The sequence below is a fragment of the Phymastichus coffea genome, unplaced genomic scaffold (assembly GCF_024137745.1).
Source record: "Phymastichus coffea isolate CEN01 unplaced genomic scaffold, Cenicafe_Pcof_1.1 PCOF00013, whole genome shotgun sequence".
In the NCBI taxonomy this organism is placed as follows: Eukaryota; Metazoa; Arthropoda; class Insecta; order Hymenoptera; family Eulophidae; genus Phymastichus; species Phymastichus coffea.
Window position 1 is genome coordinate 1,610,508 of NW_026706824.1, and position 27,353 is coordinate 1,637,860.

The 27,353-nt window shown below is 33.2% G+C and overlaps 1 protein-coding gene across 1 annotated transcript in view; it reads left to right on the forward strand.

Moving 5' to 3' along the window:
- Window positions 1-605: 605 nt before the first annotated feature.
- LOC131673196 (bursicon) overlaps window positions 606-27,353 on the forward strand; it is a 336,124-nt gene continuing 309,376 nt past the window's right edge. The window contains exon 1 of the mRNA XM_058951017.1: window positions 606-729. Coding sequence (XP_058807000.1) covers window positions 693-729 — 37 coding nt within the window. The 5' untranslated portion in view covers window positions 606-692. The remainder of the gene's footprint in view (window positions 730-27,353) is intronic.

Here is a 27,353-nt window from a genome sequence, read left to right on the forward strand (position 1 = left end):
GTATAAATAATACTTCAAAATGTACTTTTAATGTACAAACACAAATTATAACATAATTTTTGAAGACACAACTTTAATTATTTAAAAGAAGAGAATCTTATAAATTTCTAAACACATAATATAAAAATGGAAAATGGAAATGATTGCTATAATAACATTTTTATTATAATATGAAATTAATATAATTATTTTATGAAACAAATAAATAAATTTATGTAACACCTTTCTTTTTTTAAACTTGGAGAATAATAAGTTAAAGATAAGATGGAAGTTAGATTGTTTTTTAGAGTTTATGTGTGTGTATGTGTGTATGTCTGCGCGTACATCATTATTTATCTATGAATATAAAATATCGCAGTGTATATATATATATATATATATATATATATATGTGTGTGTGTGTGGATGTGTCTGTGTATAAACAAATACAACCACACTCCCACATATTAACATAAATTTTCATTTTTGCAAAATTATAACGTTCCTTTCAAAGTAATATTATAATCAATGTTCGTTGTTTCACTTTGTGGCAACGCTGTTTTCACAGTAGGATATTGATGGCCTAGCTCCGGTTCTAAACATGAGAAAGATACAATTATTACGTAATACTATTTCGCTTAATCAATATACATTATCTTTACCAAAATATTGTGTTTTTTATACCAGAAAAATAGTTTAATTAATTCGAAGATATGATATATTTTTTTAGTTTGAAACCACATCTTATTGGTAAGTAATTCAACTTTAGTTAATAAAAAGTCACCACTACCGGAAAAACCGTTTTTGATAAAACCTTTAAAAAATATTTTTTATATAAATTGAAAAAATAAATTTCCAAAAAAAAAGTTAACTCTTACTTTTTATTTTTAAATATTTCATTATTTGACTTGAAAAGCTGTTTCAAAACTTGATTTTATATGTATTTTTATTATTACTAATTTTATTTTTATTATTTACTATTGGTCATAGAATCAATATATTGAAAATCATATTCAAATTCAACTCCATTCTTGAAAAAATAGGTCGACGGAAATATTGGGATTATTCACAGAAAATTGAGATAAAAATATTTAGTTTAAAAAAGCTTGCTGAAAAAGATTAGATAATTAAAAATTACTATAAAATAAAATTTGAAAAGAAATTAAACAACCAAAAATCAATATACTAGATTTATTTTTTCAATTAGAAGTTATAAAATGGTATAACATGTTTTAATTGAATATTTCTAAATAAATTTTTTTAAATTTTAAGAATATAATCTCAGATTTCAGTTTTATAGTTATATGAAACTCATTTTAAGTTTTACTTAAATATGAAATATTTGCAATATCTTGAATCAAAGATCTTCCATGTAATTAAAAAAAATCAAGAATAATAATCAATAATAACCCTGGAATATAGGTATTTTAAATTTTTTGAGGAATATTCTCCGAATATATTTCATTCGAATTTATTTTCTATACGTATGGCGATATACTTATTTGAATGCTCATACAATAATAACAACAAATAATAATGATATAAGTGTAGATAAAGAATTTAAAAAATATAGAAAAATCCAATGTATGATAAAAAAATGACAATGATGTTCATCCTGGAAAATAAATGCAATCAAAATAGAATACTAATTAATTTTAATTATTTCGTTTTTATAGAAAACGTTATTGAGAACTTATGCATTAATTGATTCATTATTAACTAAGGTTATTGAAATTTTGATATAAAAGTATTGACACAATTATAAACAGTATATGAAACACTTATTTGAATTTGTTAAAAAATTATTATTATGTATTAAAATTCTGCCAAAGAGAAATTGTTTCCTTAAGAGACGATTTTGCGTAATATGTTAATCTGTGTTTAATATTACTTTCGTTATACTTAACATTAATATTAATTTATATATGATTATATGTACTCTAATCAAGAATAAACAAATATGTTTATTCAATTGTAATCACGTAAAAATTCAAACTTACGTGATATTCTGTTTCACATATTGCTTGTTGATAATATTTGAAATAACGTATAGTATTAAAGATCGTGGCAGTGATATGTAGAATGAATGCCGGAGGCACGGTTGAAAGGGACAATATATAGATCATTTTCATTTATACGAATGTGTCAATATCATTTTCTTTTTATAAACATGATCTATTCATTAAAAATTTTAAAAATTTTCTAATCACTCTTTTACTTAGTTCAATTTAATACTTATTTCAACAGTTTCAACCATTAATATCATTCATCATTAAGATCCATTACCATATTTAGTATGCTCAAGTTCCGCCTTATCCATAGAGTATAAAACATTTTAGCAGCCTTTCAGAAATATTTCATGGAAGATTGAAAAAATTGCCGAAGACACCTGCCATCTATGGCATTCAACAGAAAATACATTCTGTAGAGCAGCCATGTAAAATATTTCAGTATACACCTAGATTGGAGGCTTATATGGAAATCACATATATTCACAAAATGTAAACAGCCAGGACTAAAATGAAGGAAACTGTACTGACTCATCGGAGTAACATCGGTGTTATTAACTGAAAACAAATTATTGCTATCGCGACGTCGATGTTATATTTACGTAAATAATATGACCACAATAGAAAGCAAGCAAAGTAATGTATTAAAATTCTAATGCGTTAGATTTAAGTATTCATGTTTGTATACAATAATAAATCATTTGCAAAGGTTTCCTGCCTGTCAGATGAGTTCGAATGTTACGTCCAAATCTAGAGCAGACACTAGACGCTTAAGTGTTATTAAGCGATCGCTTGTGTGAGAAAGCTCATTTTAAGGTTTCTCACGCAAAAACACCTAACTATGTTGATCTGTTGTTCTCCGCGATCGCGAAGGTACACGTGTGTCTGCGATTCAAGGTTGCTTTTTGCAAAATTGTCAAACCTGCATAACAGCGCTCGGTGTGCATTTTATGAGTAAAGAACCGCGAGGCTGAGAGAGAAAAGAAATTCTTCCCTTTCTTCCAGTCTCTTATCTCTCTCCGTCTCTCATCCCACTCCGACTCCCAATTTCCACCTCATCACTCTCATATTTGAACTAGCTCTCTCTTGCTCGCGTCCGCGGGAGTCGACAAGTGATTTTGCTCTCGCTATTGATTTTACAGCGTGGAAAGCGGAGTGATTAGCTGGTTGGTCGGTGAAGTTTGCTATCGCGTCAATAGCGATTTACCCTTTTTTTTCTTTTCACGATTGGGCAGTGAGGATGCTCGGAAACTTTTGAGAAAGATTTTCTCTTTTTTTGAAAAATGAGAGCAAAATATACAGATAGGGACGAGACAGCGAGAGAGCAGACGCGATTCAAGTCGCGAGCGAATAGTTTGATTATCACGTAGGGAGTGAATAAATTTGTTCTCTGAAATATTTCCTAGAGAAATTTATTTAAAAATTAAACTCTCCACCAATCACTCTCAACTTGTGTAGTGTACGTGTCTGTGAATGGCGCTTCAAGCGCTCTTTACATTCCATCAACAAGACCAAAAAAATAGTTATTTTTTGAAATTTTGTTACCATAACACCAAATAGTACAAATCGCAATAAAACGAACGACAATACCGATGACGAATCCGAAGACGATGATTCATCTGAATATGAATTTAGTCGGAGTGAAAAAAACAGGCCGAGACTAGTTCATAATATTATTGAAACTAGAAAACTTCTTACTCGCGAAGGACAATCTTATTTCGTAATAGTCAAAAACCAACCCATAGATTCTGGAGCCCTTAACCTTCAAGACGATGGTAGACTTGCGCTTCATCAAAAATTGACACTTACAAGGGAACCACCCCAACCCGACCTCATCGATTTGAATGATTTTCGGATATGTTGTACTACTTGAAAAAAAATTAGATACGTATTTTTTTTTATCGGCCTATAAGGGCTTTTAAGGGGTGAAATCCACCCTGAAAATCAATTCCTAAAATCAGTTTTTTAATATTTCTCAGCATCAAATGAAATTTTTTCAGTAAACTCAACGTTAAAAAATTTCTTATAAAAAGGCGTTTTTAAGGACATAACATTTATACCGAAGGGTTGCAACCCCCTTTTTAATAGGGGTAAATACACTATTTTTTGTACTGCTTTACGACATGTAATATACACTGAAAAATAATCATGGTTGATTCAACCGACTTCTGGATGTTAAAATAGAGCAACCAGCTGATCCGATATTGAATCAACCCATCCGGTACATCAATTTCACATCCAGTATCTGTTGAATGAACAAGATTCAGTTGTTGAACTAACCCACCCGGTACATTGATTTCATATACGATATGTTGAATCGACTGAATAACATCATCACTTTAACAGAGTATTTAACATCGAATCAACATAAGAAATAAAATTCTTCGTAAAAAATTCGAAAATAAATTTTTTTTGTCATTATTACGTCATTATTATTATTATTATTTTGTCATTATTTGTTATTATAACGTCATGTAAAGATTGAAGAGGGAAACTTCAGGTTTTTTTCATATTGTACTGCCCATTAGCTATTTGTTTATATTTTATGTGAAGGAGAAGGATACAAAATTTTGTTATTAACTCTGGTGATAGATAATTATATTTCGCACGCAACTCGATACAACACTATACGCATACACATTTATCGCAACGGTTCTCACAAATACGCCTTATGTCGCATTTCTTTATATCAACGATCCTTAAATTCTCTTATATAGTAATTGAAAATTTTTTGTCCACTTGCGGGAAACTCTGTAGCCACCTAGTGTCACATATTGATAAACTTGCATTCAAAATTAAAGTCTCGAGTAACGTGTAACTATTTACGAGAAATTCCTATTGCAGACGGAAATAAAAATGTAAATTAAGTTTGACGCGCAACAATCTGGCGTGACATTACAAAACAACAAACAGCGAGCTACAAGGGAGAGAGAAGCTAAGAGGTCAAGTACACATTTGTGAATATTACCAGTAGGATTGAGTAAAACGATCGTTTAATTTTACAAGCCGAGCGCAGTACTTGCAAAACGACTGATCGATTAAAGCAGGCCTAGTGTATTTGGCTCTTCTACTCATCTTTTTCTCTTTCTCTTTTGAAACCAATATGAATTTCAAGAGGGAAAACATCTCTATTATTTAAATTTAATGTAATATAATATAATATAATGTTTTTGTCATTTAAAATTCTATTTCATTACTCAACAGTATTGAATATTTTGTGTGATCAAACCGAAATGAATCAATAAAAAACATGATATTTTATGAACTTTATTCATTATAATTTCACAGAAAATTACATCATATCATAAGAAACATAATTTTTTGAATTAGAAAGTTTTTGATAATTATGGACATTCTTAAACAATAAAGAGTCATGCGCTACGTACATAAACTGTTTTAGATCTTCAACTTCGTAAGCACAAAAATGAATGGAGTATTTTATCAATTTTAACTTCTGACAAACGAAGATAACATCATTCGAATTTTTATTAAATAGAATAATAATTATTTTACAAAATTGAATGGCATTATTATGGACATTCGTCACTATGATGGAATTTTCATAGTATTTGATTCCATCTAGAGAGATCCAGGAAAAGGGAATATAAGTAGAAATTATATTTTGGGATAACATTGCTACAACCGACTTATAAATACTTAAAAATATTACGCTAGTAAATAGCTGCTTGCCACATTCAACTTTCCTTTCGAATCCTTTGCTACTTAAAAATCTAAAATTTAATTCTAGCTGATTTCTTATGGCTAGTGTTTTAGCCGAATTAACTCTGGAGGTCGTAGATATAGCAATATTTTTTAATGGCTTGTGTCGGCCCTCGAATCTTATACACGAAAATTGACTAGGTAAACCTAACAATCTAATCATTTTAATATAGTGAATTAAGTGATGATGCTTTGGTTTCAGTGGCGTCTGAAAAACTTTACGATAAAGCGAATGGTGGTTCACAATTTCTTTCTCTAGAAGAGTAATGCATTCTTCTGTGAGTGCTAGAGCAAATACTAAAAATGTTATTTTTTTTAAAGATAAGTAGATTTTCCATACTTTATTATTTATTGGTATCATATCGCCAATCAAAAATGGAAGATTGAACATTAAAAATTTCATCTCTGAAGCGGAGATTGTTAAACATTTCTTTTTAATATGATCTTCATTCAGTTGTAATACGACGTTTGATGCATGTCGATTAGAATAATTTTCGATTCTTTTTTGTAAAATTGCCATACTGAATTTTTTTCTTTCAAATAAAAAGTCATATAAGATTTCTCCAAGCTCGTACCTGCACACGCCCTCTAAAAGGTCGTGCATAGGATCAAACGACACGCACTTAAAGATATCGAAACCCGGGATCCTAGTGAATACACAGTCGCTTTTTACGCCATTCGCTTTTTGTTCAACATCTACCATGTGTTTTTCAGTACAACGCATAAGTTCGATTTTTTCTTTGGAAAATGTTTGGCATTCTTTCTTATCCATATAGCATAGTCGACAGGGGAAATTCGAATTGAAACTTTCATGAAAACCTAGCAAACTGTGTAATTCTAAATTATCTCCGCTGAGATTAAATATGTCAAAATACACAGTTAATTTTTCACCTCCTATAGTTATTTCTAATCCATTACTTTGTAAATCTATAAGTTGTTGCACAATTGAGGCAAACAGTTTGGAATGTTTAACAATTTTTTTAAATTCAGATTTATAAATTTGTAGTAAAAGAATATTTTCTAGCTTACTAGCGAACGCAGGCGGTATAGCAGTTATACTTAAATAAAAGCTATGCAATTTATTGCGTACTTTTCGCGATCCAATCGGATTATTAATTTCGAAGTCATCGCCAAACAATGTTAATGGTATCACGTTTTTACCTCCGAATTTCTTTTTTTATTTTTCCATCTTTCGCTGTGAAATATTGAACATAAGCAATCGCATTTTTCTTTAGCATTAATATACTCTATTATTGAAGAATAAACCTGCGGAAGTTCAAAAAAATGTTTTAACATTTGTTTGATAGGTATATTTGTAACAGAAACTTTACTCGAAGTATACTTCTTTCTTTTCGCTACTGTTTTTGCTCTCAAAATATTAAAAACATGTATCTGTACTGGTTCAACATAAAAAAGTGACTTAAAAGATTTCATAGCTTTTGCATATGTAGAATAGTTTTGAAATGCTCCTTTCATTACATTGACGATTCTGTCGAGATCATCACAATGTAAAGTTGTGCTGTTCAATGTTAGAATCTTTTCAAAAAATTGACTTCTATACAAATTCTGAAACGCTGTCATAAGAAAAATAACCATACTTTTAGACAAACAGATCTTCGCATTTAAACTTGCCATTAACATATCAGCAGCTCTAGAAACATTTTTTTCGTAACCTGCCTGTTCAGTTTTTTCATTATATTCAACATTATGTAATCGCGCAACTAATTCCTCTGATTTGTTATTCATTTCTATAAATACATTTGATTTATCAGGTACATAATTTTCAATCAACACAGGCTTGGACGCATGTCCGGGTTGTTTAGTATTTTCATCAACAACATTTTGTGACTCAAGTTTTACATTAGAATGAGATTTAGTATGTTGAATAAAAGTAGATGTCTTTGTGAAAGTTCTCATACAACTTTGTTGTTTGCACGTGAATTTCGAGCAACCTTTATGAAAAAATTTTAAGTGTTGTGAAAAACTGTCAATCACCTCAAATTCAGATTCACATAATGGACATTCAAAAACATACATATTGATTTTTATATAACTTAAACTTAGCTGAACAAAAATTTTACTATATAATAGACTATACTAAGAACCAATAGTTGAAAAATCGCTATTCACTAAGCCGCGTTCGAAGTTAGAAGTGGCAAAACTATACCGATATCATTTAAAATTTCATCCACATGTAACGCTTGAGGATCCCAACGGGTACGGAATTGATAAAGTCCATGTTGCAGCAGAAGCCACAGGTGATTACTTTGCGATGGATATTCAGCACATAGCACATGGAACGACTTAAAACAGTAATCAACAGCCTTCAGCAGTGATGGTATTTCGTATTCAGTGTTATCAATTATTAAATAAACTGAATCAACGTTGAACTCTTCCTCGCCGACTGCAATAATATAGGGTTGTAAAGTTATATATTTGTTTTTGCAAAAAAGGCGTCTATCTTCTTTTCTCTTTTGAATATCACCTGAAATCTATGATTTTTATTTGTTATTTTGTAAGCAATACAAAACGGTTTGTTTTTGAGATTAATCTAAAAGTGATATTAAAAACCTTCACATGAGTTATTATTCCTTCAAAACTTTCCACGCAGGATGGCTTCCAGAATACATTATTACCTTGAGGTACTCTTGCAGTTGATACTAGCATGTAAGACAGTAAGAACAGTTCAATAAAAACCTTGGAATCTAAAAAAACAGTTTAATAAAGACTTCTATAAAAAAAATAGTTAAGTAAAAATAGACGCACTCTCACTCACATTAGTTTCTAACAAATCCTTCATTTCATTGCACAAATGTTCATTTGGAGTCCTTCTAACATTGCATATTTTAAAGAAAAATGCATGAAATCGATCAATTGCTTCCTCAAGCTGGGAGAAACCACTCAACAAAAAATCAATGTTTATCAACTCATAACCTCTAGCACATGTTAATATGTGCCAAACTTCAAAAATGTTGTTAACATGCTTTTTCAGCTTGATGAGCTCATCATTTCTATGCCTAAAGGAGTAAGTTGCTTTCCAATGAAACTTTGTTGTATCCCAAGGTTCTTCTTGATCGTGTAGCCAATTGATACTAGCTTGCTCGTCTAACGTAGGCTCTCGTCCATTATCATCATCACTATCGCATGTAACACGTGCATATGAAGGCTTGTATACCCTAGTTGGCAAACGTTTCAAGTTATTATACTTATGGAACAGTTTTCCTGTAGCCTTTTGAGCTTTTCCGTTATTTGATTTTCTTTTAGATATCGGCGGTTTGTAATAGATACAAGCTAATTCTGTAGGAAAAACGTCTACAATTTTTCTTCTCACAATCATAAAACAGTTTCTTCTAGCGGCCTATCAATTAAATTTATATTAATTTTAGTAAATATTTTCAAGAATTGAAATTGAAAAACTTAATTTGTTACCTATTACATAATTTAAGAATAGCACACATAACAATATGCACAAGCTTTTTCCTTCTTGACAATGTCAAGCTATTCTTATTGGAATACCATTGTAAAATAAAACCACCTTCAAAGTCATCAGATAAGATTTGAGATATATTAATATTTTCTGTGATGAACAGTGGATTGTCTCTATAGTTTTGGTTACTTATATCTTGCAGAGGATTACTTTGTGCAAACTGTGGTGGATTGAGGTTATGGCTTGAATTCTGTTCATCGTCTTGTGAATCGAATGTTCGAGATGGGGTTGCTTCCGGAGTAGATGCAGCATTCTAAAAAATTATGATTACATATACATTAGATCACAGTGTTCAAAAGCAATAACAGTTCTCAATAATTATGCTTTATTTATATGTAACTGTTGCTAGAATATTACACAAATATTTTATCTTATTTATTTTATGTCGATATAATTTAAGTAAATACTTACATTAGATCCACTAATAAAATATTCTTGGTGTTTAGCCCAAAAATCATTAATTTGATTCGGTGGTAAAATTTCTTTGAGTTGATTAAACGAGACGTTTTTAACCTCGTCAGCAGTTATTTGGTTTTCTGCAATTTTTTAGTTCGATATAATTGCATGACTTTAAAAACATTATATACAATTTCTATCACCATTACCGATAAATAAGTCTGTAAATTTTTCATAACCGAGATTAGCAAGCAATCTACGTAATGCTTCCATTTTTAATTAATTATTTCACATACACTTTTCTTATAACTAATGATGACACTTGTACACTCGTAGAGGTTAGGTTTCATCGTATGAACGCCGGTATTTGACTAGACACGAGGAAGAAGGAGAGTGCCGCGACAATGCTGCTTTCTTTCTCTCTTTGTCTCTGTCTCTCTTTAATGATGCTCTAGAGGATTCTCTATGCTCTCTGTACGCGAATGAAATACAATCAACCGCTCAATTAACTGCCGATATGTTGCTTCTAGACGCTGCATGACTTACTCCGCTTCTATATAGAAGAGATGTCTCTAGCTCTGCTTCATGTGCTGTGGAGAGCTGCAGAGAACTTATTTGAAATGTGCTTGCTTAAATCTGGAAATTCTCGATAAACCAATCAAGATCGCTCTATGAAGATTCGGTTGAGAGTTTGGCTGGGATATTTACATATAGAAATAATTGACATGTCTAGTATATATTGTATACTATAAAAAAATTTATATAAGTAGGTCTTTAGGTACCTTTTATTCATAGAAAATATAAAGAAAAATTCACACGTACTATGATAAGAAAAGTATATTAAGGATATGATTTAATAATTCATAATTCGTTATTGGGTTATGGCTAGTTTTTTGGAAGTAATGTTGAATTAACTGAAATTGTGTTGATTCAATGTTAAATATCGTTGTTTCAACTAAATACAGTCTGCATTGTTTTGACATCAATATTTCAGTCCATTTAACATAGGCCGTTGTTATTTTAACAGCCATGGTGTCAGAATAACAAAATTTACATTGAATCAACAGACTTTGCTGTTGCTCTATTTCTACCGCGGGCACTCTGTCAATTCAACATCCGAAGATATAAATCCGACAACTTTGCGATTAGGTCAACAGAGGGCCCATTGAGTCAATAGCAAGTCAATCAAGGTAATCATTATACTCGTTGAAACAACCATGTTAATTTTTCAGTGTAGTAAATCAGCTCGAGTGATTTAAAAATCGCAATAAAATTGAGAAAATACCAAAATTAAATAGACGTGTTACCGGATTTCAAAAAAAAATATGTTTAAGAGGCGTTTCACCCCCTAGAAACCACCCCCGTCAAAATATCAGCAGGTTAATCCACCTAACCCTGGGATAAATAAGTTTAGTCGTTTGTTATTACTTGAAAAAATTGAATCCTATGCATGAGCGAGCTACCTCAACTAACCAACCTGCCTCTAACCCACCAAACCCCCATAAACCACCCTTACTGAACCACATGCAAGCTAACCCACCTAATCCTGGGAAAAGCAACTTTAGTCGTTTATTTCTTGAAATAATTGAATTTTACACCATAAGCGAGTTATCCCAGCTGAATCACATACCTCTTATCCACCTACCCCTAACCTATCTAACGCCCACCCTTATAAACCACCCTTACCAAACGAGATGCTGGCTAACCTTAATAAATAGCGAAAAATAAATGTATTTCTTGAATAATATTCATGTTGCATAACAATATTTCCCAAGTATTACAAATTCTATGTAATAATTATTATTTTCGTTTCATTATAAATACAAAAAAGATAAAAATAATTAATAACGGCTTATAAATATAAGATTTGAGACTAAAATAAATTATAAATAATTATTAACAGTTTTGTTTTTTCGAAATTAATAATAACAGTTATTGTATCAGTTTTTCTAAAAATATTATTTGCATTGTATTACATAAAGCTGTGTATAAAAGAGTGTTGGAATTTTGGATCGAAGTGAATTAATTAAACACTAGTTTTAGGTTAAAATAGAAAATACAAAGTTATTTTGTTTTAAAAGTCTATTACAATAGTTATACTCTAATGATGTTCTAATAATAATGATAATAGTAATCCTTTAATGATTGCGAGAGCTCTAACACCAAAGGCGCTCACTGTTGGAATGCCGCGCTAGTTTCCGCAGTAGATGAACTCAGCGAAGGTGGCGTGGTATGCGTGCGCGCACATGCGCACAAGAAGCTTAACACTCCCTCCCTTGTGTGCATATGTGCGCAATCACGACCAGTTTAGTTAGACCCGTTGGTTTCCGCGCCTGTAAATAATTAAAAAAAAATTATCTCGAGCATATTCAATTGTTAAATATATTATCTCTAAGAGCTCTAAAAGAATCGAAAGAAAGAGGCTTTGTAAATATATCTGCTAAGTTTTCTTTAGATGGTACCTAAATCAATTTAACTTTTCTTTCAGGTACGCACTGCTTAATATCATCTCCATGTACTTTAGATAACTTATTTTTAATTCCTGTTTTCTCTCTATTCTCTAAGTTAATAATAATTTCATCAATAGAATCATCAAAGTTCTTTAATTTATGATTTCCTTCCTTTTGTGTACAGCTGATTGAGGATTTATTATCGCATCTTATAATTATAGGATACATAGTCATTCCTAACATGTCTCTAAGAGCTTTCTCTAATGAAATTAATTCCTAACAAGCTTCGCTCATTGCGTAATATTCCGCATGACAGGTCGAGAGGTTGACTACACTTTGTTTGTGACTTCTCCACATAATGGAGTCTCCGAATAATCGAGCAACCATTCCACTTGTCGAGGATGAGTCTGCATTGTCTCTAAAGCTTGCATCTGTAAATATTTCTAAGTTTTCAGTAACACCTCTATGTTAGTCCTAGATCAGAACTTCCTCTAAGATATCTTATGATCCTTTTTTACATCGATCCAATCTTCTATAGTAGGGTTCGATTGTTTTCTGGCTAATAAATTTACAGCAAATGCAATGTCTGGTCTTGTGATATTAGCAAGATACATTAAGCTACCTATAGCTTCTCTATAAGGAACCTCTGGTTTTCCAAGTTTTTCCGCTTTTTCTATATTCTTATCATTTCTGACTTTAACTTGTCTAGTTATCATAGGTGTATTTTGTGGTTTACTTTCATCCATTTAAAATCTCTCTAGTATCTTTTCTGTATATTTGGCTCAGCATTATTTCTTTAGCTTTTCTATCTCTAGTGATTTAAATACTTAAATATTCTTTAGATTCTCCTAGTTCTTTCATTTTAAATACTGTGTGACGGTGTAGGCTGGTCATAGCCTACACCGTGTATGCCTGTATTCTCTCTCTCTCGGGCGTAGGCACGCGGCTGGCATCAAACGCACGTTATTATCACGTGCCTAATGCTTGCCCTTTTTATTTTCAGCAATGCACAAGAGCGGAGGACGAGGCCAGGGACGCGACGACGCGATCGAACATTGAGAGTGCGAGAGAGAGAGAGAGAAAGAAGTTATAGTCTAGTGGTTGGGCTTGGCGCGCGGCACTTGTCGCGACCGGCATTGCCGCGTGCCGCCGATTAGGAGGCGAGTTGTGGGAGAAGGCGTGAGTAGCCGGCTCTCATGCACTCGCGACAGTGACGCGCACGCACGCGAGAGTAATCGGCCGCATTAGTTGGTGACCATCGCTGCGAAGCCTGCCCCTTTGTTCGGGAAGTAGTCAGCAGTCCTCGACAGATTGGCCGGACGGGATTCTCTCTGCCAGCGACGCAGCAGTCAGGAGGTTTTCCTGCAAGAAGCCGTCATCAAGACAATACCCGACAGGTTCTTCTGCCAAATCGCCGGCTACACAGCAGCCAAGGGTCTTCCTGCCAAGCCGCCGGTGGGACACCTTCTAGACTGCCAGCGATAGCGACGTCCGCCGAAATTGGTCAGGTCATGTATTCCTCTCTCTCTTTATATCTCTCCTTTTCCTCGGCGATTTTCACGGTTCGCGTTGCTACGCCAGGCTTCGCCGAGCCGGCGTAATTTTCGGCAGTGTTTAATATAAGTTGTTGTTTGAACCGGTTAACGAGGTGACATGGCGCTAACGTGCCGGTCATCTCGTTTAGAGTAAGTTCGCGTGTTATTAGCAATAAGTGGTTTGTACTCTCGTCGGCACTCGAGGTAGTGCGTTTATAATAAATGGTTTATCAACGAAATCGAGTGTGTGAAATTATTTTGCCTGCAGCTCTCCTTTCTGCTTTGCTTGGAGCGATACACCGCCTCCCTTGCCTTCCCCCTTTATAAATAATTGGTAATAGTGGTGAATTTATCGGCATTGCAGGCCGACTCTATTACAACTGAGCTTAAGTGTCTTTTGATTTCATTAATCTTATCAGAGTTATTTCCAGCTAGAAGTATATCATCTACATATAGAATAAGCAAGATCATTATGCCATTCTTTCTGTATGTAAATAAACAGGGTTCATTTATATCTCTTTGTAAGCCTAATTTTTCTACTTCTGTTGAGAACCTCTGATTCCATTTCTTAGGACTTATCTTCAATCCATATATAGCCTTATGTAGTTTACAAACTTTATTTTCTTTCGCGTGTTTAATTACTATTACTCCATCAGGTATTTCTATATATAGTTTTTCCTTTAGTTCACCGTTTAGGAGTGCAGTTTTCACATCCAACTAACAGACTTCAAGATCTAATTTATTGATTATAGCAAATGCAGCTCTGATTATAGAAAGTCTAGATACAGGTGCGTAAGTTTCTCTAAGTTAGTACTCATTAGTATCTTTAAATCCTCTAACTACTAATCTAGCTTTGAAGGTTATTTTTCCATCTGAATCAATTTTTCTTTTGAGTACCCACCTGCTATCTATTATGTTGGCTTTATTGCCTTTCTGAGTTACCGTAGGTCTATCTACTATACTCCATACGTTGTTTTCGTGCATGGACTCTAATTCATTGTTTATTGCTTTAGTCCAGCTCATTTTATCTTCTGTTTCCATAGCTTCTCTATAATTGGTTGGGTCTGAGTTTAGGGTAGCCATTAAACAAAAACCTTTTTCATCTTCTCCCAAAACTTCAACTTCGTTACATCAGGTCAAGAACGAGAAACTATTATCTACCAAGTTAGCCTTTCCTTCAGCCATCGCTTTATAATCTCGTTTTATTTTACTAACGCGCTTAGGTTGTACTCTAGATTGGTTCTCTGTTTCTTTATTATTTTCTGATTTTCTTTTACTAATTTTAATTTTCTTTGTATTGTTTTCTGTAGACTCTAATTCAGTTAATTTATCTGGTTTTTCAGAACTATCTGTATCGAATACATCTATAGTTGTCTCTAGTGTATCATTCTGGTATTCTTCGAAAGCAGAAGTCGAATATTTATTATATTCATTAGTTATTTCGTCATTTTTATCAATGTTTTTGTAAGTTAGCTTTTCTCTAAATTTTACGTGTTTAGTCAGAATTAATTTTCCGGATTGAGGGTGCCATAGTATATATCCATTGCTGGTTTGTCTTACTAAGTTTCCCTTTATGGCCTTTTCCGATAATTTGGTTTCTGACAATGGTTTCTTTGCACAAGCTAAGCATCGAAAGCGTCTGATCTTTTCTAAATGGCTTTTCTTGTTAGGGGATATTATATTTAAAGGAGTTTTGTACTCTATGGACGAATTTGGAGTTCTGTTATACACATCTACAGCTACTTCCAGGGCTAAATTCCACAATGATTTTGGCAATCCAGAATCTATCATTAGAGATCTTAGTTTTTCTAATATTGTTCTGTTGAATCTTTCAGCTGTACCATTATGAGGTGGTGTGTATGGATTAGAGAAATTTGACTCTAAATTTTCTCGTTTCATAACTTCTAAAAATTCTCCTCCTGTAAATTCTCTGGCGTTATCTGCTCTTACATGGCAAGCTTTAAGATTCTTCCCAACTAAGTTTCTCATTGTGTTTAAATAGTTTTCTAGACAATCTCCTGCCTCGGATTTGTTGACAATAGCATATGTTTTGGCAAATTTCGAGAAGTCATCCACAAAGACTATTATGTATCTTTTCCTACCAGGATAAGTAATTGTTTTGAAGGGACCTATTATATCAGTATGAGTTAGTTGAAGTGGATGATCGGCTCTAGTTCTAACTTCTTTAAATGGTTGTTTGCTCATTTTGGACATTATACAAACTTCGCAGTTTTTGATGTTTTCATTGAATTTGACATTGCTAAGTTCTTTATTTGTCTTTTGTAACTTTATTAAATAGTCATATGATGAGTGTCCCAATCTTACATGCCACAGCATACCTTCATCTAACTCCTCTGAATATCTTTTCTCGAATTCGAATGATGAAAATAAATCATCCATTGGTTTTTCGTTTTTAAGGTCATCTAGTGAGTAGTTTTCAAAGTCTCTGTATTGGCTAAGTATAGGTATAGATTCATTCGTAATAATCTCCCTCCCAATCTCTGAGTCTATATTTTTACTGTTTTCTATCTTTATATTTTGTGAGTCTTACGAAAAATCTTCTAATGTTATTAATCGTGCTCTACGAGCATATTTATTGTATGTTTGTTTGTCCGGGTTCTCGATTCTGTTCTTTACTTCTAATTGTATTAGCCAGTTTGGTTTCTTATAGTACCCGGTTAGAAATATAGATTCATCATTTTTATCAAATATTTTTAAGTTTTTGTCATATAAGTATATACTGAATCCGGCGTCGACAAATTTCCTAAGGGACATTATGTTTTCGGATATATCAGGGGCAGCTAGAACGTTAGATAGTCTAATGGTATGACCTTCTTTATTTAAACTTTTAAGGTACAGATCTCCTTTTCCATCTATCTCGATATCAGCCGATTTATTTTTGTTCACACTCTTAATATAAGTTCCTGAGCTTCTCTTAAAATTTCGTAAGATGAACGCTTTATGTGTAATATGTTCCGTCGCTCCGGAATCTAATAAGAAGGTTATCTTATTGTTTACTTTATCAATGTTACTTACCTTCAGTATGTGCGACTGCAGCGTTCGCCAGTTTCTGTTTCTTTTTGTCTCCGCTTGGGTAATAAGTTCTGCTTGCGCCCCGTTTACCTACTCTACCATTGTTGCAACCTCTAGAGTTTCGATTTTTGTTATCTCTATTGTTTTCGCAATAACCTTTGCCTCTTTTGTTATTACCATTACCTCTATTGAAATTTCCCCTGTTACCTCTATATGTACCTTTTTCTTTAGATTCTTTCAGCTCTCTATTATTATTTTTATTGGCAACGTACCCTCCACCTCGGTGGGATCCATCTCCACGAGGGCAGGTTCTGCCCGTGTGGTGCGCGAAGTCTCTGCAAGTATAGCAGAATCACAACCCATACTGGATCAGCGGGCAAGAGTCCGAGATGTGATCAACATTGTGTCGATCACATCTGAAGAACTTGCCCCCCACCACTGGGACCAGTACCGGCTGTGGCCGCCGCGCCAGTTCTTGCGACATTGGCAGAGGCTCCCTCCGAGACGTCAGAGCTCCTTAAGTCAGCTTCCAGCTGTCGAATGAAATTTTTCATCTCTTCTATATTCATTCCTTTGCCTTTTGTTTGTTTAGTGATTATTTCTATTTCGCTAATTCGGGGGTACGTGTCTTTCACAGCTTTCATAAAGGCAGACGTTTTCTCTGCGTCAGTGAGAGGAATGACTGTATCACAGAGTTCATACTCTCTAATAATGGAGTCAAATTTATCCAAGGATACTGAGACTTTATCTTTCTTATTGATCTTAATGCTGTACAGCTCTTCTCTCACTTTAACATCATCTGTGTTTGCCTCTATTCTTCTGTGTTCTCTAATCTTTGCTAATATTTCTTTGGGGTCATTAATATTGAGAATTATCTTGTGATAGTTCTCATCTAGATGATTAATTATAATATCTCTAACCAGTCTATTTCTTTTATCAATTTCATCAATATCAAAAATTCTTTTAGGTCTAGTGTTTGAATCTATCACATCTAATAATTCTTTTGCTGATAGTTCTGAGTTTAACCGATCTAACCATACATTGACATTAGCTTTTGACGTAAGGGTATAATCCCTTTTGAAGGATGCTTTAGACGTAGAATTAGTGCTCTCTATTGTTTTAGCTAGTGCACCAAAGATTTGATTTAATTGACTGCTAATGTCGCTGGTAAGATTATTTTGGTTAACCTCAGTATATGTAATATCAATTGTGAGAAATCATTTTTCCAAATTTACAAGAGAACAAACCGTAATAATGAAATTTTAAAACATGTAAACTTTACAGAAAAAAATCATTTTAGTATAATTTACAATTATCGCAAAAAGTATCGTCAAAAGTTATTATCTAATAAAGTTATGTGATAGCGTCTTATTTTTATTTTATTCCAATAAATGTTACAATCTGTCCTATGTGGACAATAAGTACATGTTTTAAAACAAATTTTTGATTTGAATTGCGTGTAGGTACGTCTCCAGTGATCAGTACCTATATGTGTTCATTTAATTTTTCTTTGCAAATGGTGTTTGAGATTTTTTCAATCTTGACACTATTGGTGTTGTAGTTATTAGCTTCTCTGCTAGTTGATTAGGATGTTCCAAAATTCTATTGGTATATTTTCTTCTGAATGTTTCGATTTCTTTACGTACAGTTGTTATGTTTACTTCTTTTCTTATATTTTCATTTGTAATAAACCATGGTGCATCTGTGATGTAACGTAGTGTTTTGTTTTGGAATCTTTCTATTATGTCTATGTTTGATTTTGTGGCAGTGCCCCAGAGTTGGATGCCGTATGTCTATACTGGTTAAATTATTACTTTATAAATAAGTAGTTTATTTTTAATGGCTAGCTAGGATTTTATCCCAAGTAGCCAGTAATATTTTCTTGCCTGTAAGTTAAGTTGTTTTCATTTTGCCCATATATGGTCTCTCCATGTTAATCTTCGATCTAGGTGCATACCAAGGTATTTGGCTTTGTCTACTTGAGGTGTGAATTGTTTGTTTATGTGCACTGGAGGACAAGTCGCTTTTTTAAGTGTGTAAGTTACTTGGATTGATTTTGTTTCATTAATTTTTATTCTCCATTTGTTAAACCAGAGCGTAGCTTTATTTAAGTAGTTTTGCATATTATTAGAGGCGGTCGCTGCATTAGTGTGTGTTGTTAATATAGCTGTATCATCTGTATAAGTGACAATATTAATGTTTTCCATGGTCGAGAGGATCGTGTGTGTAAATTAAATATAATATGGGGCCTAGAACACTGCTTTGGGGAATGCCGGCTTTTATTGGATAACGTTCTATTATTTCGTTTTTTATTTTTACTTTAAATATTCTAGAAGTTAAGTATGATTTTAGCAATAGGTATAGTTCTCCTGGTACGACTTTATCTAGTTTGTATAGTAGTCCTTCGTGCCAGACTTTATCGAATGCTTGAGCTACATCAATAAATAGTGCATTACAGTATTCATTTTTTTCAAAAGTGTTTCTTATCTGTGTTATAACTCTATTTATTTGTTCTATTGTAGCATGATTATTACGAAATCCGAATTGATGCTCTGGTATTTTATTTTGCTCTTGTAGTGTTTCGTCTTTTAATAATTATTTTTTCGCAAAATTTTGAAAGTGCTGGTAATAGACTAATTGGCCTGTAAGATGTTGTATGTTGAGGCGGTTTACCCGGTTTATGTAGTAGAATTATTATTGGTATTTTCCATATTGCAGGAAAATAATGTAATCGGAATATTGCATTGAATATAATGGATATGTATCTTACGGCTTTTATGGGAAGTTCTTTCAGTAGTTTGGCGTTTATATTATCGTATCCGGGGCTCTTTCCATTTTTTAGCTGTTGAATTTGATAGCTTACTTCTTTTACCTTGGCAGCCTTAATTAGATAGCTATTTCTGTTGTCAACCTGGGTGTTAGTTAGTATGGTGTGTTCTTCTTCTTCTGTTATTAAACGTTGTGGTGGATTGAATACATTCATTAAATGCTCTGCAAATATGTCTGCTTGCGCGATATCTGTACGTGCCCATGTCATGTGATTTTTTACAATAGGTGGAGATAAATTTTTGTTGTTGCTTTCCATAGTGAGTAATCAGATGCCTGTTATGGAGTTAGGTTAGTTAAGTAATTATTTATATTTTCATTTTTTTCGTCGTACAGAATTTTTTTAAGTTCTTTGATTACCCTGTTATATTTTGTTTTATCGGTTTGAAGTCTAATCTGCTGCCATATCTTTCTTAATTTTATTTTTTCATTGATTTTGTCTGATGCTGTTTTGGAAATCGTTGAATATATCTTTTGATTTTCTGGGTATATTGGAGTTGCGTTTTTAATAGCGTTTTTAATGTTGTTATTTAGATTTTCTATTGCTATGTCAATATCTTGTTTCTTTTTTAGTGGTATCTTACATGTAAGTTTTTCATTTAAAATCGTTCTATAAAACTCCTAGTTTGTTTTTTTGTTATAAAGCGGTCTATTTTTTGTATTGGTTACAATGGTTGAGGTGTAGTTAATAACAATTGGTGAGTGGTCTGAAGTTAAATCGAGGCACGATTTGGCTGTTAGATGATTGTACCATAAGATAAGCCTTTAGTGACTGCAAAATCTATTAAGTCCGGTAGTTTGTGAATGTCGGACGGCCAGTATGTCGGTTCACCTGTTGAAATTGTTGTTAGGTTTTCTCTTTTTATTACTGTGTATAAAATTGCTTCTTTTGGATTTGGAGTTATTGATCTTGATCCCCACCATGGATGTTTGGCATTGTAGTCTCCTCCTGCGAGGAAACGATTTCCTAAGCTGTCGGAATATTTTTTATATTGTTCTTTGGTTATTTTGTGTCTAGGTGGACAGTATAATGCTGAAAATGTTATTTATCCGTAATTATCCGTTATTGCGATATTTGTTGCTTGTAGATAGTCTTTATTATGTGCTTCCATTTCATAATGGTTTATATTATTTTTTATTAGTATTGCTGTTCCTCCGTGAGCTTTGTCGTCGGGATGGTTTGTATTATACAGTGTATATCGTGGGATTTTGAAAAAGCTTTTATGTGTGAAGTGAGTTTCAGATATTAGCATTATATCAATGTTATTTTCTATAAGAAAAGGTTTTACTTCTATGTTTCATTGCGCTAAACCGTTAGCGTTCCAAATTGCTATTTTTATTTCTGTATTCATTTTATCTTGTTTATGAGTGTGGTGAGTAGATTTAACATTGTGTCGTTTTTTCATTAGTTGCATCATCATGTTTACGAGTTGACTGTCATTGGTGTTATTTACTGTTTGTTATAGTGTCTGTGTTTGTTTGGGTTCTGTAATTATCGTGTTGTTATTACCGATTGCAGCCTGTGCATATGAAATGTCTGGTCTAACGGTATTTTCGGTTATTTGTTTTGCTCTTAAAGCTGGAAAAAGTTTTGGTTGTAAGAGTATCCTTGCACTGCACTTTATAGCTAGCTACATGGTTCCCACCGCAATTCGCACACTTAACTTTATCTATTTTTGTTTGAATTGGGCAATAGTTATTGGTGAGGTGATTTTTTGCGCATTTTATACAGACTGGAGGTCTGTGACAATAATTTTTTGTGTGGCCAAATTCCTGGCAGCGCATGCATTGTGGAATGTCTTTTTTTGTATGGAGTTTCAAACCTAACTATTTGTTGCATTAGCTTGTTTATTTCAAAAATGTTTTATTGTTTTCTTTTTGTTTTATCTCTATAAAAAATATTAGCAACGATTGTTTCGTAATTCTATGTTGATGTTTATTCTTATTATTTCATGGCTATATGATTCTATTTCTGTTTTTAATTCGTTTGTGTCTACTACAGGATGCATATTTTTTAATATAGCTTTATATGGTTTGTTCTCTTTTCTTTGGAATGTATAAAAGTCAGTATTTTTATTTTCTAATTCATTGATTATTTGTGTAAAAAGTTCCGGTTTATTTATTTGAATTTTTATTTCATTATTATTAAGTACTTTTAACAAGTATTCGTTCTTCGCTATCTTATCGAGTAGTTCATGTAGCGGGATTATATTAAGGACACCGTTAAAGAATATTGGTGGTGCTTTTGATACTTGATGTATTGTGGGTGCTATTCTATTGTTTGTGTGTTTGTTTTAACTGTATCACTGGTTTAATTTTCTTTTAGTAATTCGAATTGGTTAGTTGCTGCTATTGGTTTTATACTACTGTTACGTCTCACGTAACGGCCGCGAATGGACAAGAATTACTCAAACGTGACTGTCTCTTTTCGGTTAACGCGTAAGCGCTTTACCACGAGTGCGAGACTCAAACGAAAGTAGGGTGGCAACATATCTAAAGTACCGAGTGAATAAGTAATAATTAAATAATTTACCTGCAGTTTAACTGGTCCAGAAACTCGTACCTCAGAACCCAGAGATGGACGTGGACTAGGTATAACTTTCAAATAAGTTATTATAGAAATAGATTTATAATATTTATTGATTGAATTACAGAAGGTGTGTAGTGTCACAGAGTAGAATACAGAGTCTCGTTACAATTGTTTTGCGTTCTCTTTTATAGCAAAATACATAAAAACTAATCGATAAAGGGTTAATCCCAGAAGGGGTAAATGCGTCACTGAGATTAAAGTCAGCCATTAAATGACTATTTCTTTTAATTACGGGAATTCCCCTTCCATAAAAAATTCAAATTTTAGCGCCATAAAATAGTCTGACTCGTCCTCGACGTCCGCCCTTGAAAACCAGCGATGCAGGGCGCTCGCAAGTTGCACCTGCCTATTTGAAATTGCGTACATCAAGATAATATACTTATACTTGGCACATAATGAGTTACAATAAGCACTACGTACTAAACACATTTTACATATATATGTTTGAATGAGAAAAACTTCGAAGCACTATAAAGTCTCTAATTTTCAAAAGGCAAGAACCCACCACTCCACACTACATTTAATCTTCTTAGAAGTATTTCTTCTCCTATGGTGCCAGGTTTACATATACGGCATTTGAATTTATTAGTGCATTTTATTTTATTTATAAGATGACTGCTAGCAGTTTTCATTAGGAAACAATCTTCATCTTGACTTAATTTAACATTACATTCATATAAAGTTTTGATTTTTGGCTTTATTAGCATGTTGAACTCACAAGATGCTTTGGTATTTTCTATTAATTCTACACTACTGTGACGGTAAATGTCTTATTAGCGATAACAGCCCAACCATGCGGCTGCCTGCGAGGGCAGCACCTACCGGTTGGGGAAAATGTGTAATGGGGGAATTCGGCACGAGACGAGATGGAACGCGCGCGTATGAAAATGAACCAGTCGAGGATTAGCTATTGATATCTCCAGCCGTAGTTAAGAAGAACGAGAGTTTCCGAGTGCTGAAGCGAACCAGCTGAAAAATCTCCTGAACCGAGAACTGTACTTTTGTCGTCGCTGGGATAGCGAGTGTGTGTGTGAGTGAGTGTGAGTGGAGGTTTCGCCATCGATGGCGAAACTAACAACAGCCCGTTCCTGTCAAAGACTGACGCTACCTAGCTTGTCTGCTTTTTCCGTTGCGAGAAGTGCGCTCGATAATAAGGTAAACTGACCAGCTTAATTTCGCGATTGCTATATAATTGCTAATAACTAATCTCTCGTACTCCATAAGAAGCGTGCATGTATTAACCCGACGAAAAAAGAGCGGCGAGCGATACGACACTGCATGTTATTGTCGTGCGCGCGCTTTGTAAACATAATCACGCGGGTCGAATACATTGTAGAAATAAGAGGTAATAAACGATCTCACATGTGATCTTGACTGTAATTTCGATGTTATTATTTCACGACAGTAGAAAGTTGGTTGACTGACACCCGTTCCCTTCTGCTCTCCGGTTTTCGAATTTGAACGTGTATATAATCCCGCGCGCTCTTCGACGTGATCGCGCGCCTAGTTAAATAAACGGATATCACCCCCGTTACACTACATATTCTATAATATTTTACGATGTTACATAATTCAAAGGCCGTTTCACTCATAAAGAAATATGAATTATTAGTTTCTGATACAACAATGTAATCAATCCATACAACAATGCAATCAATGTATGCAGCGATTGACTTGTTTGTCTCAGATTGTTGAAAAACTGGAAAAGACATCATTTTGTACACGACAAACTGTTCGGCATCTATGAACGGTAGTATTATTTCTACAATTAGTATTTTTTATACATCATAAAATGTAACTGTGCTATGTCAGCAATATTTGCTGTATTAATACTATTAGGTTTAACAATGGATTTTAAAAGTGATGTCTTTTCTATTTTATGTATTACTGTCTGTAACCTGTGCATAGCTAATGAATATTTGTTATATTTAAACATTTCAACCATTAATAACATAATTTCTTTACTTTCATGTTGTAGTTCTTTATTGAGTGAAATTGTTTTATGGAAATTAGCGGCCCGATTTTTGTCTGTTATGTTCGGGTTCTGTTTTAGCAGTTGCACGCATCTTTTAATATAGTCAGTATTCAAGTTTACTCATTTAATTTGTTCATGCAGGCCATTGTCAAAGTAATAAGTGTTCGGTTCATCGCCCACAATATAAGATAGATCGTTTATACACATGTTAGTTGCTCATTCTATAACTTTTTTTGTGTTACTTAATGCGTAACTGTTTTGAAAAGATAAAGCTTTTCCTCCCCCCTTAATTTTGTCAACATGCAAAGTGTTGACAAGACGGTTCAGGGAATCGTCAACATGATTAATATCCCTCAAATCATAACATGCTTCTTGCTTCTATCAAATTTGCTTCTATGTTGGATACATTATCTTCTATGAAGATGTTATTTAAAGTAGTTACTTGATTAGTAAGTACCTCGTTCCAACAAATGAAAATGTGTTGCATGTCAATGGTTGTTAGTAAACTCCAATTTTCACGCGTAAAGGCGTTTTTCAATTTCAATTTTATGAAACGCAATCCCTGGATTGTCTTTAATCAGATGTATGACGTGGTTTTCTTCCCGTCCCCTAACTATCATAAATCCGAGAATAAAATACTAGTAGATTGCTACTTTTTTCATCTTGTTTGTTTTTTTTTTGTGTTCTGCAAACTGCAATTCGATATAGGTTACAATTATTATTCGATGAATTATATTTCTTTTTTATGCAGCTTATAGGACCATTAACGTCAAATACACTATTATTAATCCATGCTTGGGTTAAGTCGTGTATTATCGTTATTATAATTTTTTTTTTATAATACCCTTTTACAAATTTTATCTAATGAATTAAATACATTATGTGATTAAAAAAAAGATCTTTGAATGTTTTGATATTGATTAGCTGCTAAATCTGTTGCGTTTGCAATATTTTCTAATTCATTTAGATTGTTGCTAATTTGTTCAGCGTGTGCAACTGCCTGCTGTAATGAACTATAAAATTTGTATTGACACATATATCTTTTTACGCCTTTGTTTAGGTATTCAACAAAACACATCGTTGCTAATTGTTCTCTTTCTTCCATAGTGTCTGTTACTTCATCTAACTGTAATTGAGCTAAATGGCCTGCAATCTTGTATGATTTTAATAAGTTTATGGCCCTTTTTCCAAATTTATGAGTTGAATCGTTATTTCTTTGAGCCATACATATTAATTTTGTCTTTATACAAATTAGATTTTTATACAAATTAGTACTTCGATTTTTTCTGAATCATTCATGATGACAAATCTAATTTTAATACCAATTTTTTTTATTCGTCCCTATCTGAAGGAGCTCGTTTATTCCTTGGAGGAATTGACCGAATGCAAGGCTCTTGCAATACCTGTATACACTCTAGAGATACAGTCTAGTATATTTTAATCTGTTTTCTACTTGTTGTGTGTTGGGTTTAAAGGTACATTCGATTACTTTCGCTTTTAATGCTGGTGCGTCCGAGGAACTTGGAGCAGATGGGGAATTTGGAGGGGCTTTTATATAACTGGTGTTGACCAGTGTTCCTCACTCGATTTTATTTTGATTCTTATCTTGTTCCCGCTCTTTAGTAGGAGTTCTAGCTAAATGGACAAGTAAATTTGTAAGTGAATTCCACACTGCACGTATTATTTTGATAGACCATCCGAAAAGCGAATAGAGTGCGTATCCATGAATGATTGTATCGAGTATAAATTTAATCACGCGAAAAAGCATAATTACGGAAATAATGCCCGCGCTTATCGAACCAAAACTCATAAATCTTTCCCATAATTTTAACTATGTGGATTCGGCTAATTTTTCTAGCGCTTTTTCATCGAGCATATGATAGAATGATAATTCTGCTCCGGGACGTCTGTTCAAAGATACGGCCAATTCCATCTCAGATCATGCAGAGCTCCCCACACACCTGTCACCAAGCTACTCCAAAGTATTTTTTTATTGTTCTAGGTCAAAAATAAGAGGACCCGTATTTTTTCTTTTTTCTCTCAGATGCATAGTTCCATCAATAATGCAATCGGAAAATGCACTGCTGAAAAGGGAAAATTGAGAAAATTTTTCCAATTAAATTTGGTTTCCTCAATATTTTTTGTATTTTTCGATACAATTAAATAATTTTTATGTCATCTATAGTAGAAACGAAGTTCTTCAAGTCTAATTTATCAAAAATATGAATGTATGCATTTTTCGGGAGAAAATGCATGTTTTCGAAAAAGTGCATCTTGAAGAAAAAATTGTGTATCTCAAAAAGGCCATAATTTTTTGCGCTCAAATTTTTTTTATATATTCTTAGTACCAATACCTTCAAATCCATTCGATCAAAATTTGCTGTTTTTTCGTTATATCGCTTAAAAAAATTAAAAAAAAAAGTTTTACATTTTCAAGTCAAACGCGATAAATACATAGGTACAGCGAATGGAAATCAAAGCTGAGAAAGAAAGGGTGACGTTAAATTATCAACATTTGCTGATGCATATAGATTTTGCTGAGAATTGGTCTGTAATTTTGAAAAATCCAGTTCAAGGGAATCATTGGGTGAATAAACAGATTTCAATTTTCACTGCTGTTTGCTACATAGGCGGAATTACAAAGAGTTATACTGTAATTAGTGAAGACTTAAAACATGATTATTCTCATGCATTGGCAGCAATACAAATAATTCTTGAACATATAACTAGATACACACAAGAAACGTATGGAAATTCGATTGATTCTATAACTTTAGTATCTGATGGCGCTGCAAGTCATTTAAAAAATAGATTCCAGTTAAATGAATTTTTAAATGCCAGTATGAGTAAAAAATGGATATTCTCTGCTACTGGTCATGGAAAGGGTGCTGTAGATGGTATAGGTGGTTTGGTAAAGCATTATGCAACAGTGCATAATTTACGCAGTACTGAATCTGATGCTATTCAAACTGCTAAAAGTTTTGTTGAAAATGTATCAAAATACACAACTTCTATAGAACTGATTTTGATGGAAACTGCAGATATAAACAATTTTCGTAGTAGTCAAATGGACCAAAGACACAAATGCCAGAAATATCAGGGTATTCAACGTTGCCACATGTGGAAATCTGTTGTCTCGGAAGGGAGGAGCGAATGTTTTATAGCTCGAACGGCTGCGCATCCATGGATTGAAGTGAAAAAAGATGAAAAAAAAAAGAAAAGTACTCATAAGAAGAAAAACGAAAATGTAAACAAGGGCAAGAAAGTGAAAGTTGTATCTAAAAAAGTGAAGAGAGTTGTAAAAGTAATCAACTCAAACAGAAAAAAATGATCGTGTAATTTTACATTTCTTG